General features: G+C 38.2%; 1 protein-coding gene across 2 annotated transcripts in view; it reads left to right on the top strand.

The window, feature by feature from the left end:
* LPGAT1 (lysophosphatidylglycerol acyltransferase 1) overlaps positions 1 to 15127 on the top strand; it is a 61066-nt gene that overhangs the window by 25297 nt on the left and 20642 nt on the right. For both annotated transcript variants that reach the window (XM_054630487.2, XM_054630488.2), the window contains 3 exons: positions 2593 to 2711; positions 7777 to 7872; positions 9954 to 10227. In XM_054630487.2, coding sequence (XP_054486462.1) covers positions 2593 to 2711; positions 7777 to 7872; positions 9954 to 10227 — 489 coding nt within the window. The remainder of the gene's footprint in view (positions 1 to 2592; positions 2712 to 7776; positions 7873 to 9953; positions 10228 to 15127) is intronic.

The raw sequence follows: 15127 nt of genomic DNA, 5'->3' as shown, positions 1-15127 counted from the left end.
AGACAGCCTGGTTGCCTGAGGAGTAGTGACAGAGGGGGAAGAAGCAAGAGGGAGGCCAGCTGGTACCCTGGGATTTAATAACCCACTACCTGTCAGCTGAGCTCTTGGCTTGGCTGCTTGATAGGTGCAATGAGTGGAGTCAATCAGCTTGAAGAATTAAATCTAACTTCATTTTTCTTCACCTTGTGTTTGGAGTGGGATCACAGAGCTCACCTTTTTCTTGCTTCTCAGCTGAAGCCTGTTAGTGCATTGTGAGCTGCTTGTTTGTTTTATACCCCCTTGTATTTAACAACAGTAGGTAAAATTGGTAATGAGAGGTTTTTTCCCCTGTATTTCTTTGACTGGGCCTATCTGAAAGTTTCAAAGTCAAACATTAGTCTTCACTAGTATGTTAAAAGTGTACTTTTTTATAGCAAATTGAGCTTCCTAAGTTCTCCTCTTTAGCTGTTTTCAACTGTATGCTGCTTCTCATGGCTTGTATTTTTCAGTCATGACCTTCATTTTAATCCATTGTGAAGTTAGATTTCTGAATCATTTTTGGAGAGCTTAATTTTAAACTGTTCTACAATTTAAATTATTAGTATTAAATTGCTATGTTCCAGGGAAATATTTATAGTAAGGAAATGCATTTATTTTCTCTGAGTGATCTAGAAATAAAACAGTTTTATTTGGAAACAATTAGCTACTTTTGAGAAATGTGATTTTGTAGATACTTGATATATTTAGTACTTAGGTTTTATTACTTTTAGAAAGCCACAGTTCAGTAGGACTATTGTATATTGGCTGCTTAATAGAAACACTGATGTAATAATTTCAAAGTTGGTATGTGGTTGATTCATTTCCCTTTAAAACAATTCTCTTTCATCTTAATTTCTTGCTCTGTGGGACACTGCCATGGTGAGATATGTGCAACACTTGATAAGGAAGGTGCACGTCAACTCCAGCTGCCATGGCCAGGCATTTTCCAGTGTTCATGGAGTGAGAGAGGGCATTGCAGGGAATGTGCACATAGTGGGGAGGAGGGATAAAGGGGCTCTTCCCAGTTCATGGTGAGACAAATAAGAAAAGATCTGTGCTTAGCTTTCCCAGGGAAAGGAAAGGAGATTGAACATTATGGAATGGATAGTTCTCTTCACCCTCTTGTCTCTAGCCTGATTTCATCTATTTGTGACCAAACACAGCATTTTCTTTTTTTATTTTGTGTTCAAGTCTCAATTCAGTACAAATTTGGGAGCTGTTAGAAAGTAATAAAGTGGCAGTTTTTTAAAGTGTGATACTAATTGATTTCTTCAAGGACAGGGAAGCTCTGCATGGATTATTGCTTCTTGTCTTCAGTGCGTAGCCTATTACCTTTGCATCAGATAAACCATCTTTTAAAAGACAGTAATTAGCCTGTGCTGAGAGTTTTTCACTGCCTGAAGAACTTTTAACAGTACAAAAGAGTCAGTAGTGCAGGTGAAATATTCTGTTTGTTGTCAGAACTGAAAATTATAGCCAGTAGGAACCTCTGAAGGTACAGAACAAACACAGAAAAAGCTATGTCCTACATGCACGGGCAATGCATCTTATTTTTCTTTTGGAACTTCACAGAGCTCCTCTGCCTGTCTCCATCCTTTCCCTTAACCCTGCACTGCAGTGTCCATTATTGCAGTGTCCATTATTGCAGTGTCCATCGCTCTCACTGAAGAAAGACAGACTCTATTCCCTTGTCTCTTTGCCCCAGTAGCAGCATTAGACATATTCTGGTCTTTAGTTTACAGCACACTGTAAACTGGTATCCCATCCTGTGTTCTTTGGGAGACAGTCTTCTCTTTCTCCACTTACTTTCTTCATGTGATGGAACTATCAATTTTAACCCCTCTTCCTTATCTCAGCATGGTTTTGATAGTCAGTGTAAGTGTTGGGTGATAATCAACTGTGTCTTCCTTCTGACATCATTCTTGCCACTGGAGCATCTGGTCTATGAAGTATTAACTAATAGTTTCTGTCATCTGAGCAGCATTTTCTGAACCCACTTCTTTGCCTTTAGCTAACTTGTTTAGATTTGAATGAATGAGTTTGTTTGACGTAGCATTTTAAACCCAATGATCCAAATACAGATTTTTTGTTTTGCTTTTACTGGAGTAGAATAATAATAGTGAGTGTAGAAATGAAAAAAACTTGCTAAATTAAGAAAAAAAAACAACCAAGCCCAGCCAGCAAAACCCAGAGTTGACAATATAATTTTCTTTTTAATCTAATGAGGTGAGATAGATGAATATGAAAGCTGGGTCAGAAAGCTTATGTAATTTTCAGACCCTAAATATAGAATGGTGTAATGACACAAAAAGATCAATCTCTGTGCACATGTTCTGGTGGAGTATTTTTGTTTTGTTCTTATTCTGTGCATGCAGTTTCAAACTGAGCTGGATACCCCCTGCTTGGATAAACACTCTTGCTAATATTCCTGCCCTATGCTAAGTGCCAATATAAATTGACTTGTAGCATGTAGGTTTCTTTATGATTGTAGTCTGGGTGTGGGGTAATTTTGTTGATAGAAAAATGTCTACGTTCTCATTGTTAAATTTACCTTTTTTTTTTTTTTATTGATAGTAGTGGAATGGGGTGATGATGTCAAGGCAGTGTCAGAAGATGAAGCCATGGTGCTGGTGAACCACCAAGCGACGGGTGACGTCTGCACGCTGATGATGTGCCTGCAGGACAAAGGCACGGTAGGCTACAGCCGGGGCAGGGGGTGGCTGCTGGGCTCCCTGCTCACATCCCTGTGCAGCCCTAGTGGCTCACAGTAACCCAGCAGGTCATCTCAGTAGGGAGCTTTCTGTTTGGATTTGCTCCAGAGTGAGAGCCAGGAGCTTGGAGCAGGTGTAGACCCTGGACACTCTTTGGAGAAGGTGAGCTGTGAGCTGAGTCACTGTGCATCCAGTCAAGGTTAACACAGAGGGAAGCAGATCTCCTCACAAGCAACCATGTATTTGACTTTTTCCTCTTACCTCATGCCTTTGTGCAACTCAAGCCAAATTTGCTCAGACCAGCACAGGTCGAGCTTCTTGGTTACTTTATTCCAGCATGGAATTTTTCTCAAAGTTAGAGTGAGACGTGTATGGGATTTTGGTAGGATGAGAGCATGCCAAAGCTACCTAGCTAAGGTCCAAATTACTTGAACTCTTATTTCACAAGCCCTTAAGGATTTCTTGGTGAGAAGTTTAACTAATGTTAATTGTTCCGTGCATTGCTGTTCAGAAAATTCATGTGTAAGGAGTGGAAACCAGAGTATAGGATCTAAACAGGAGATCAGATTTCTGTACAAATCAGGAAGAAGGGCATGTGTGCCTGATTAGGCTACAAAGAGCAGGAGGCATACCTGTCAAGCTGAAAAAAATGCATCAGCTGTATCTGTCTTAGTGTTGCCTTCTTTCTTTAAGTGTCTTAGTGTTGCTTCCTTCATCATACCCTGAAGAAACAAGGAAACAAGAACTGATTTTTGTTGCATCTGCACAATTTGTACCTGGCACTGTTTTTCTTAGTGCAAATTAATATAGTTATGGGTATGCTTACCTTTATCAGTGATTTACCATTTTTTAGAAAGTTTTCCAAATCTTGCTTATGACAGCAAAGTTGATTCAAAAAAACCAAACCAACCAATTAAAATACCTTTTAAACAACCCCACCTCACAAAGTATGAAAATGGTACTCAAGATGGAGCAGAGACCTTTCTTTATACTCTAGTCTAGAGCAGGCTGTTGTAAAAGTACTTTTGATTGCTTTCATTTCTTTTGGAATTGAGGGAATTTGGTATAGATGGTATTCTGTGCTGTACCCAATGTAGAATGATGGAATAAACTCTTTAATTTCCCTCATCAAAATTGTACATAGGACAATCTTATGGTAAAGATGTGACTGTGAGGGTGTAGTCCTGTGGATGTGTATGGCATATATTCCTAACCAGTGGTTTACAGATACAAATCTAAGTCATGCTTATCCCATTTGACCCCATAGCTTAAAAACTTCAGTCACGACAGAGTAAGTTTCAGTGAATGTAGGAGATGCTAAAAATGAAGGAAGGCATTGAGATCACAAATAATCTTCACCATGGAAATTATTCAAAAAGGCAGAAAATCCCTAAAATCACTGTTTTTTCCCTCAAGTAGTTGCAGTCATTGCTCTTGGAATGTGCATGTCCACAGCTTAGTATGGCTTTGATGTTTTTAGCTAATAAAGAAGTAATATAAAGAAGAGTTTCAATACATGCTTAAAATACAGCATGAGTAGTACAAGTGGCTGAAAATAATGAGAAAGATCAGGATAGTTCATGTTTGCTAGAGCTTGCTGGATCAGGTGCTTTAAAATAGCATGCTTCATATTTCTAAAGAGAATTGTCCTTACTTAGTGTGACTGTGAAAGTACTGGAAGGAAAAAAAAAATAAACCTACCTGTCCAGAAATAATCATTGTACAGTATGCAAATGCTTAAATTAGTCAGCTTTCCTTAAATCCAGTTTAAACTTAACATAGAGTCCTTCACAAGCTTGATACTAATCTATCAGCAAGATTGTAATTTTCAATAATTTTTTTTGTTGTTGTTTAGGAGTGTTAAGCTTGTGCTAGTCCAGAACTTCTTTTGCTTGCTTTACCAGCCAGTACAGACCAAAATCAGATGTAATCTGCAAGCACTCATAGTTTAATGCTGCTTTAAAAAAAAGTTCATGCAAGACATCAGAAGTGTTCAATTTAAAGTTCTGGATTTTTCTATGTAGTGAGGAAAACTCATGAGACAGTCTTGTAACTTGACAGTGTTTCCCAAGGGTGGTGTCAGGAGCCATGATGGTAATTTTTTCCAGTATTTTATAAATCCTTTTATACCAATGAGAGCATAGCCTATCTGTTTTAAGTAAATTTAATCTCACAAAGCAGTAAGATAAAATACATGTGCTGAGATATTTCTGGTTTTCTAGATTAACTTACATGAATAAGAAAAGAATGATCTCTGATTAGAGAAGGGGAATTTGAGCTAAAAATTAGAATTTTAGTGGAAGGACTGGATTGGCATTGTTTGATTAATACATTGTACCATAATATAAGCCAAACAGCAACATTTCAGGGCAACCAGAAGTGACCTAATTACACTTTTTTTAAAGTTTGAGAAATTGTTCTAATTTCTTTGTGAAAGTAAGAGTTAAAAAAATTCAGTAAGTAAGTTGTGTTTTCATAAATATTGAAGGTTATGTGTTTAACGCAAAGAAGTAGGTTAAAATGCTGCTATTACTGCTTTCTGACTGGATCAGGACTGATAAATGTGGGATTTTTTTCTGATTTGGAACAGAAAGCAGTGCCAGGAAGGGTGTAGTGGGGACAAAAGTGCAGCTTGCAGTGGTTTGTGTGCAGATTTCAAGTCATGCCTTCTCAGGTTTCATTGTTAAGTTACAGGTGCTTGAAAGATTAAAGTCAGTCTGTCCAGGTTGCTTTGTTATGAAATCTGTGTAGACTCAAGTGGGCCTGTGAATAGAAGGCGCTTAGATTGTTTTTTTTATATAGTTGGAAAAAGCTTTTTCTAGCTTCTGAACTTACTTAACCAGGAAGCATGAAGGAAAAAGGACCTGAAGTGGCAACCAAAAGTTCTTTGAAGACATCAACACCTATTACATTGTGTTCAGAATATATAGTTCACAACTATAAATTGTGTTCTAAATGTCTTTGTTTAAACCTCCTTGAAATGCAAGTGATAAGATGCTCATCTCATAAGTGTTGCTTTATTCCTGAGGATACTAAGTAGAGGAGTCAGTACCTAGAAGAGTTACCAACAAAATTTTGCAGTGTCTTCTATTCTGCCCTTGCTAGCAGAATAAAATGCATATCCATTAATCTCATTTGCCTTTTGAGTGCAGGCAAGATAACTGTGTCCTATTCTTTGAACTGCTTTTTGATTTGGTATGTTAGTATGTGTATATATATTATTTCATACATAAAAATACTTTTTCTTTGTACTTCTTACCATTGCCTAGGCTTACAGGCAAATTTATGATCACTGGGCTCTGAAGTTTGTCTCTTTGTAGCCCACACTGCAGACTGTGTGTGTCTGTTGTAATTTGTCTGTCACACTTATCTTTGACAAAATCTCATCCCTCCTCAGAAAGACTGGGAAAGCTTAGGGATGCTAGTTGGAAGCCCTGTGGCACCTGAAACAAGGTGAGATGGACTTCAGACTTTGAAGAGCAGTGATCAACTTGCAGGATAAATCTACCATTACCTAAAGACAGCATCAGATGGTATGGCAGGGGAGAAGCTGGAGCACTGCTGGGCAAGAGTTCCTCATCCAGGAATGCCATGGAACATCTGGGACCAGTGCTGACTCCTCAAAAGACACATTTTCTTTCCAGCAAAGCAGAGTATTAAGCTTGCTTATCTCCTCCAGTAAAATAGATTGTGTTGGTTTACCTTCTGCCTGATACAATAGAAGGTAGTTGTCAGAATGCCAAAGCAGTAGATGAACACTGGCAGGCCTGCATACTGCTGCAGGCTAAATCATCATTAGTGAAATTTTGGTGGTGTTTCTATCAAAGGATGTGGTTCCCTACAGCAGCCTGTCCCCTTTGGGTGATGCATGGGCATGAGTTTATTGTAGTGCCTTGATGAGCAGTAACACCTCTGAGTGATGCTTTTTATGATTCTCGTCCTTAGGGCACACCCTTCTTTCTTGTTTTTTTTTGCATAAAGCTTTTTAGTTTACTGAAATGGAAAGAATGTTAATGTCTGCAGAGAAGAATTTGGCTTTAAGATCCTCACTTTAATTTAACATAGCCTGGAGATCACTGTAGGATAGACTATTTCACCAATATTAGTCTCAAGTAAGGCATTGGATCTAGGAACTGATTTTTCTTTTATCACTCACAAATACATAGTGTGCCTTTGGTCCTTTGGACGTGTAGCATCTAGTAAGGAATACCACTGGCAGACAGGAAGGGATAGTATAGCATGTTATCTTGATTTCTTAGGCTGCTTTCTTCTGTGTTTGCCCCAAAGTGCATGAGAAAGATGCAAAGCAGAAGGTGCTTGCACGATCATCTGACCACCAGAGAAATGTCAGTCCTTCATAATCTTTCTTGATAGTGGTAAATGGAAGTGGTAAATGGTACATGACTTCAGGTTCCCTGAACTTGTGTCAGTTGTGATGTGGGCTCATAACCCAGGGAAGAGAAAAGGCAGCTTAGCCCATGATTGGGAGCATGTAAGAGACACTGGGTGTTGCAGTTTTGGGGAACCACTTCCTATCCCTCTCAAAAACTACATGTAGGAGAGATAGAGGAAAAAGCCCTTGTGAGAAAAGAAGCTTTTCCCTTCTGTTGTTTACTTTTTTGGGAGTAATTCTCCTATTTTAAATCTCAAAGGACTGAACAGGTAAAGTAGCTGCCTTCACTGTCCTGTAAGAAGCAATGGTCAAGTGAATTGATCAGTTCAGCCTTGCTGGTTTTGCCTTCCCACTGTGCTGCTTGACTGGGACAAGAAGCAGGATTTAAATTCTCAGGAATACAAGTGGCTGCTCTGCCATGGCTAATGCTGTAGAGCTGTGTATTACATAACAAAAAGCCATTTAATCCTACTCTCGAGGGAGAAGCATAGCACCTGTGCTGCTTTATATTTTGGGCATAAAGGACCTTATTCTATTTATTTGCTAGTTTTTTATTGCTGTAAGAATGACAAGAATGTGACCAGCATGTACATAATTCATCATTCTCTGCACTTGATAATTCACTTATTTTTAAAATGTATTTTTACTTTTCAGGTTGTCCGTCAGATGATGTGGCTGATGGACCATATTTTTAAGTATACAAACTTTGGCATTGTGTCTCTAATCCATGGAGACTTCTTTATAAGACAGGTAAATGGAAACACATAAACTACTTTGATTTATACTTACATTTGGAACTTCATGGTGTTACAGGACTTCCTTACCACCTTGTGGTTGGTTTGCACAATGAAATAGCTTTGCTGTGAAGTGTATATTTGAGGAGTGTATATTTCTTTGTTCTGAAGCTATTTTATTTTCCAAGCTGGTTTTATTATTTGCATAGATACAAATGATGATGGAATCCAGTTGTGAAGAGAGCCTCTTATGAGAGAGGCGTACAAGTAAAATGCATGGGCAGTCCTTTTTATCTCTGTTTCTGAGCACACCTCTCATCTTTCCTTAGTGACCTTGAAGCCATGCAGGGAGTCTGTCTGCTTAGGTCACTCTTCTGGCTGCAAAGTTTCAAATTAGGACAAGCAGAACTGTCCCTTTTGATGGTGACATAGCAGTGGATCAATTTAAGGTGGTGTAAATAGTAATTAATTGGTTCTTGAAGGTTAGTTAGTATTTGAGCATTAGGAAAGAATGTCTGTTGAGCTCAACATCTGAAATATTAATGAATGAGACCTTCAGATTATTTCATACAGCTTGGGTAGGGTTTTTTGTTGTTTGGTGGCTGTTGATCAAACTGCACTCTCTGAGCAGAAACTCAGGAGGCCAATGAAAAGCATGAACCTGTTTCCAGTTACATGAACTGCAATATCCATCGTACATGTTTCTTTCCTCTCCTTATTCCTTTTTCTGAACATAAAATGTGTAGAGAGCCAGAGAGAATTAATGAATTTTCACATTCCAGAGAAGAAGTTAATTTACTCAGAATGAAATAAAGAAATGCACAATACACAGCAATACACAGCTGAAGTGAGATTCACTAACACTAGAGGCATAGTTAGAAAACAAAGGTCTCTAGAGGCACACAGCTGTGTATTGGGAGAGGATGGATGGAAGGACCAGGGCTGGATGCTTTGTAAAATGTAAATTCTTTCAATAGGTAGAATTTACAATATGCACATTTTGAGGTACACAAAGCTGTCACCTTGTTAGTTACAATTTCTGAGTGTGGGGTTGCAATTCCAGTCACAAAACCAAACCATCACTGAGCTGCAAAAACAAAGGCTTTTCCTCATTTTTGTCAAGTGGCTGACATAGACAGCATCACAGATACAATGATGTCATTGTGAGTCTAAAGATAAGCCAATTGAAAATATAATGTTTCTAGGCTGTTAGCCTTTGGGTGTGGCAAAATACTTCATTTGAGGGAGTAATAGTCCTTTGCCTAACTCTAGTAATATTTGGATGGTTATTGTTCACTGCTCTTTTCTTAACTACTGTGCTATCCTGGAGGTCTGATAAGAAAGGACTGGCTTAACTGAGGACTTTTATATTGCTTTATAATTGCATTAATATGAGCAGGGAGAGCCTTTTCCTTCCCTTTTGTGCTAAGGTGGAAGTAATTGCAACATGGGGAGACTTAAATGTAGGAGAAGCACTTTCACAAAACTCACTTTTGATAAAATACTGTCTTTCATTTAACCCCACAAACTCCCTCTTCCTTCCTCTGACCAAAAAACCCAACTAACCACCAGTGCAATGTTTGTGGCAGTTTTGTTGACATTTCAGAGAATTAAAATCACCTCTGCTGAGGAGAGCTTTAATTTTTCCCTCCTGTGTCTTTTGAGCGATTTGACAAGGTCACTTTGAAACACTCAAAACTGCTAATTAATGTAAAGAGATTCCTCTGAAAATTTGGATAGCTTGGTGCATGCAGAGATGGGAAGAGCAAAGATTCTTCCTGAAGATATTTGTGCAGTAATTAAGGCTGTATCTTACTGTTCATAAATGAAGAAGTTGTCCTAATGCACCAAAGAGGAGAAATGAGTGGATGTTGGAGCAGTGCAGATCTGAGTGAGGTCTGTGGTTCTGCTGTGCTAACCCAGCTGAGGCCTGGTCTATGGGCCTCCAGCAGGTACTCCAAGGAGAACATTGCTTTTTATTGTATTTTTATTTTTATCTCTGAAAAGATAAAATCCTTAGAATTAATCCTTAATTATTATGTCTGATATTACCTCTTCTAAGCAATCATTTTATTCAATAATGTTTTATCCTTACAGGGGAGAGCACACCGTGACCAGCAGCTCGTGTTACTCAAAGATCATCTAGAAAAATATTACAGGAGCCGCAATAGGAAATGGATTGTTTTATTTCCAGAGGGTGGCTTTCTTAGAAAAAGAAGAGAAACAAGCCAGGCATTTGCCAAGAAAAACAATTTGCCATTTCTTAAGCATGTCACCCTGCCAAGACTTGGGGCAACACAAGTCATTCTGAAGACACTTGTAGCGCCGCAAGAAAATGGAACTCCATCGGGTGGAGATGCTGCGAGAAAAGGTAAAGATCACTTCACTCTATGGGTATAAAGCACATGAATGTCAGACTTGAGTTAAAAAAAACTTTGTGTAGAATTGGGCTCTTTAAATATCAAATACATTGTTTAAATGTTTTCATAATAGTTTTAGTTCTGCTAACTTTATTTTTGATGTTGAGACAAAAGAAACCACCTTAGTTTTAATTTGGTTTAGTTTGTGGTATGGCTGCCTGAGTGCTTGGCTTGGCTCACATGATGGGTGAAACAGATACTGGAATAAGCACCCAGAGTGAGCAAGAACATGATCTACTCCTTTGGCAGGATTGGTGGTTTGCACTGGTTTGTGACAGCATGGAACTATAGTAAAAGTATTTCTGGAATATGCTAGCTGTGTTCATATTTTTATTCCAGGCTTTAGAAGTTTCTTTGCATCCACTGCTGTTTACTTTATTCCTCTTCTTGAACTCTTTTCCACTGAGTTCAGGTTCTTCTGTTCTGTACAGACCATTGTGTTGCCTGTCTCCATTGTTGCTGGAGTTAACTGTCATTGATCACTAGATTTGAAGGATTGTTTTGGCTGTCATGTCAGAAGAGTTATGAGGGAATAAGAATATTCCTGCAGCATTATTGTTCTGGGTGCCTGGGCTATAGGGGAGGGTATAGCTGGGATATAAATAATACCTGTGGTTATGGGACATGGTGCTTTAGTCTCTTGTTTTTTAAAACTAACTTCTTGGCATGTTCAAGAGCACGGTTAGATCTTTCTTAACTTTCTTGTGGATTTCTGTTACTTATTATAGAAACAATGGCTTGGGGAGTTGTGGTAGTTTCTTATTGATGGGTGGGGCTGGTGTTTCACAGCCAAATTTTGATAATCATTTAACCATTTGAAACAAAGATCCTTACTAATGAAGCCACATAAGCAAAAGACTTGGAATTATTTTCTGTCTGAAGTTCAAATCTCAGGGTTAGCAAGAACCCTTGTACAGAAATTGCTTCCAGATTTTTAGTTTTGAAGTTATTCTTGTCAACAGAGGAAATAAATTGAGATGATGTTCTTGGAGAGGTGAAGGTAGGATTTAAAATGAGCTGAAAAATCAAGCTGTGGAATTCACCAGAGTGTTTCCTGTCAGGCTACATTCAGCAAAGAAAGGCTGAAGAAAGCTCTTGTCATAAAATATCTTAGGTTTAAAAGAGAGAAACTGAATACCCTGGTCCTTGTTAAAAAGTTGAGGTTTTTCTGAGGAGAAAAGTTTGGCCTGTTCCTGTTCTATTTCTTGCTATCTTAAAAAGGTATGGAGAGTAAGAATTTCCCCAAATTAATTATAAGTTGTCTGGTTCTGGAGGGAGGCTGCAAGTGCTTGTCAAATACCAATTTTATATTTCCCTATTCTTAGGTTGCTGTCAACTTAGCTGAACATTGAACTTGGCTTCCTTTTTTTCCCCTCTTTGAGTGGCATCATTCAGACTCTAGAGAAATGAGCATTTGATAGTAGTGGACCTAAAATGGTACTAAAATAAAGGAATTCTCTCAGGAATAAAATGGAACCATATTGTCCATCCTACTCAAGAAAAGATAATTGGGCAAAAATAGGAATGAAATGCGTGGGTTTAGCTGTCACTCTTTCATAGTAATGGACTTGAAAACGTACTAAAAGAGATGAAAAAGAAAAGTGAAAATAAATTTTATATGCTAGGAAAAAGTAGTATTTGATACATAGTGACACTGAGGTATTTTATGTCCTCTCTTCTTTTAAGCTTACAAAAATATTTCCAGCATTGTAAAACTTGCCTTTCAGAGATGTATGAAATATTAGTTCCTGATTGTATCTTGTATAAAAGAGTCTTCCTCTCATCTGTTGCTTTCTGAATGCTTTTATTGGTCTCTTACCATGTCAGAAAATGTTTGTTCAGTTGAATGAAATATAATTCTATAAATTGCTATGGTTATATTATAAAGTTAGAAGTCTAACAAAGTTAGTGGATATCTTTACTTTTAATCTTTCCTCTCTTTTCCCTTTTTTTTCCCTAATCCCATGAAAACCCATGTCAGTGAAATCAAGCTTCCCTCCTATTCAGGTGGCCATAGTTGAGCTGTGGGTGCTGGAGCCAGGTGTAGTGCACAGAGTAAAGGTTTAGCCAGGGGCTGGCATAGAGACTGCCTGCAAAGCTTTTGTACATTATAACTCTTCTCCTTTGCTTGGAAAGTGGATTCTTTATCAGAAGCATCACAGAAGCAAACACTTCATGGTTTGCTGGACACATTTTTCATCTGCAACACTTCTTGTGCTCTGTGCTATCTTAACAATGTTCCTGGAGTCCTGGCTTGCCAAATTATTCACTTTACTATAATAAGCTTTCTACTTCATCATTTATTATTCTCCCTGTTTTTTTGTTTCCACCAAGCTTTATTGATACTCATGGTAATTCACCTTCCTCTCCCACATGATTTTATTTCAATTAGTTTATAGATTAAGAGTTTTCCTCATCAAAAATTATGTCCCCTTCCTGTTGAGTTTCCTTGGTAGCTGTTTTAATGTTGAGTCATGATACACAGTTCTGTTCTTCATTGCTGTCATTTTATTAGTACTTAATTCATTTTAAATGATCCTTGTAGCTTTTATACTGTTGTAAATTTGATGCCATTCTACTTTCTCAGTTGGAGAGATGTGTAAAACTGGGTGAAAGAAGAAAAGATGACAAAGGAAACTAGAATAAAAGGTGGTTTGTGCTTAATGCACTGTTATCACAGTTTGACACAAACCAAGTCAGACAGAGTTGTTTGATTGTGTCACAGCCCAGCTCCTCAGCCCAGCTGGCTTTTGTATGTCACATGTCACCAAAGCTGTGGCCTTCAAGTTGTAGTTCAAGATTTGAGCTAATTGTAGCTCAGTGCTGCATCATCTGTCCTGCTCCAAGGTCTCTAATCTGATTTATGGCATCCCTTTGGTAGAGGTGGGTTTATGCTGAGAAGTGCAAGGTTCAGTAACCTCCCCAAAAATTCATTAGTCTTAATTATGATCTTACTATCCAATCTCCTTTTCAATTTATTTTTATGCTAGTAATGAACTTCTCACAGTTTAGGAGCTGATTCTTCTTCTGTAAAGTGACAGGAAGAACAAATCATATGTTCCTGAGCTGTACTACATATATATATATAAAACATTATATTAATATACTGTTTGATAATTGTTGTACTTAAAGTGATCAGTTCTTTATCAGGGGCTTTTCCAGGACAAGAAGCCTCTATTGTCTTAATTTTTTCTTCTTAACAGTTTTCTTTCATATTTAAAAACCCAAGTACCAACCTTCATCGGAGTGAATTTTAACTTATTGCTGGTAAATACTAAATTAAGTTACTGAAATGCTTATTGCTTTTGCTGCCTTTTGAAACTCTTTTTTAGTTTAACAAAATTATGTAGTTGTATTCCTAAATTGATAGAAGGATGGAAAACATAGGAAAGGTTGTGCAGTCTGATAGCATGACCGCTGTTGAAGCTGAATAATGCAGACAATGTAGGTAAGTGATGTCTGTCCCTGAAAAGAGAGTTCAAGGTACTTCTGATGTCTGATAAAAGCCTCCAGGTGGGACAGATGTGCCAGCACCTGCATCCCAGAAGAAGGTTTTAGTGCAGAATAGAAAATGGGCAGTATAAAAACACTTGATGAGCAGCCATCATCACCCTAACCCAGTAGTGACCCAGGGTGTGTTCACAGGGGTATTTTACAGCTTTTTGAATTTTTTTTAGCACAACACTTACTCTTTGACATGGTTGCAAATACACTGTTTCTTCACTTGATAAGAATTGATTTTGTGAGTTTCAGAACTATCAAAATGTTCTAAATGCCAAAAGCTGACAATTCAAAGGAGTTTGGAGCTATTGTTCTTCAAAGATGCACATTCCAGAGCTTATTTTTGATCAAACTTGCTCTAGTGTGTTTTTAAAAATCATTTTAAAAATAAAAATGGTTTTATTTTACCATGCAGCAATTTTTTTGTCTGATAAGAGGTTACTATAGTTAGAGCCATACTGAAATCTTACCTTACTGTTTTCAAATGCAGCAGAGTACATTCAGTTCTGACGCTGTTTCTCTCAGAGAAATTAAATTTTCACTTCTGCAGGGCTGTAAATTGAACTACATAATTGATTTTTTTAAAAATCAAACTTTTCCATTCACTGTTACCTGAGGAACGTGACTTGAATAACATGTGAGAAAGCTTTTGATTGTTGTTTTTCTTCCCCCTGGAAAAAAAGACTTCTTGTTTTGTTCCAGGTGGTTTGTTGCATCAAAATCTTGGAATGATGAGTAGTATGTTCAGTCTGAGAGTTAATCTTTGGAGAAAAAAGTTAATTCTGGGGCCATTGATCCAGCTGATCACACAAGGACAAGTAGAGAACAAGGGACAAGCTACCAGAACAGATTGCTGTGCAGGAAGAGCCAGCAGCCTCTTTGGCTGCATTCAGAGTGGTGCAAGTGTTCAGGAAACCACACCTGCATACTGGGGAATGCTAACAAATACTCTCTTTTCCAAGTGCAAGGTGCAGTCCTCAGGTGCACACCTGGCTGCTGCATTCCTTCCACTCTGAATCCAGTCTGGCAGTGTGACACCAGCCAGAGCTCAGCTGGAGGCAAGCTTTCCTGCTGAAATCTATGATTTATTCTTTTTCTCAGTGGCAAACGCTGGCAGTCTGCTGGTCGGTTTGAGGCATCATCTGTGCATCATCTGATCTGGTGTTTAGCATGAGTTGACCCCAAGAAATAGCACCCCCAGGGAGGACAAAGAGGGGGAATGAAGAGAAGCTCTGAACCCCCATAAATTTGTGATTGTACACAGTCAAGTTGTGAAAGGACTTCAGAGGATGACAGGTTGAGTGCCTTAAAGACTCTGATGATGAGTTGCTTCTAAGTAGATAGGGAGCA

The sequence above is a fragment of the Agelaius phoeniceus genome, chromosome 3 (assembly GCF_051311805.1).
Source record: "Agelaius phoeniceus isolate bAgePho1 chromosome 3, bAgePho1.hap1, whole genome shotgun sequence".
Classification (NCBI taxonomy): Eukaryota; Metazoa; Chordata; class Aves; order Passeriformes; family Icteridae; genus Agelaius; species Agelaius phoeniceus.
The sequence above is the reverse complement of the archived record's forward strand: the minus strand, read 5'-3'. Positions and strand labels throughout refer to the sequence as shown.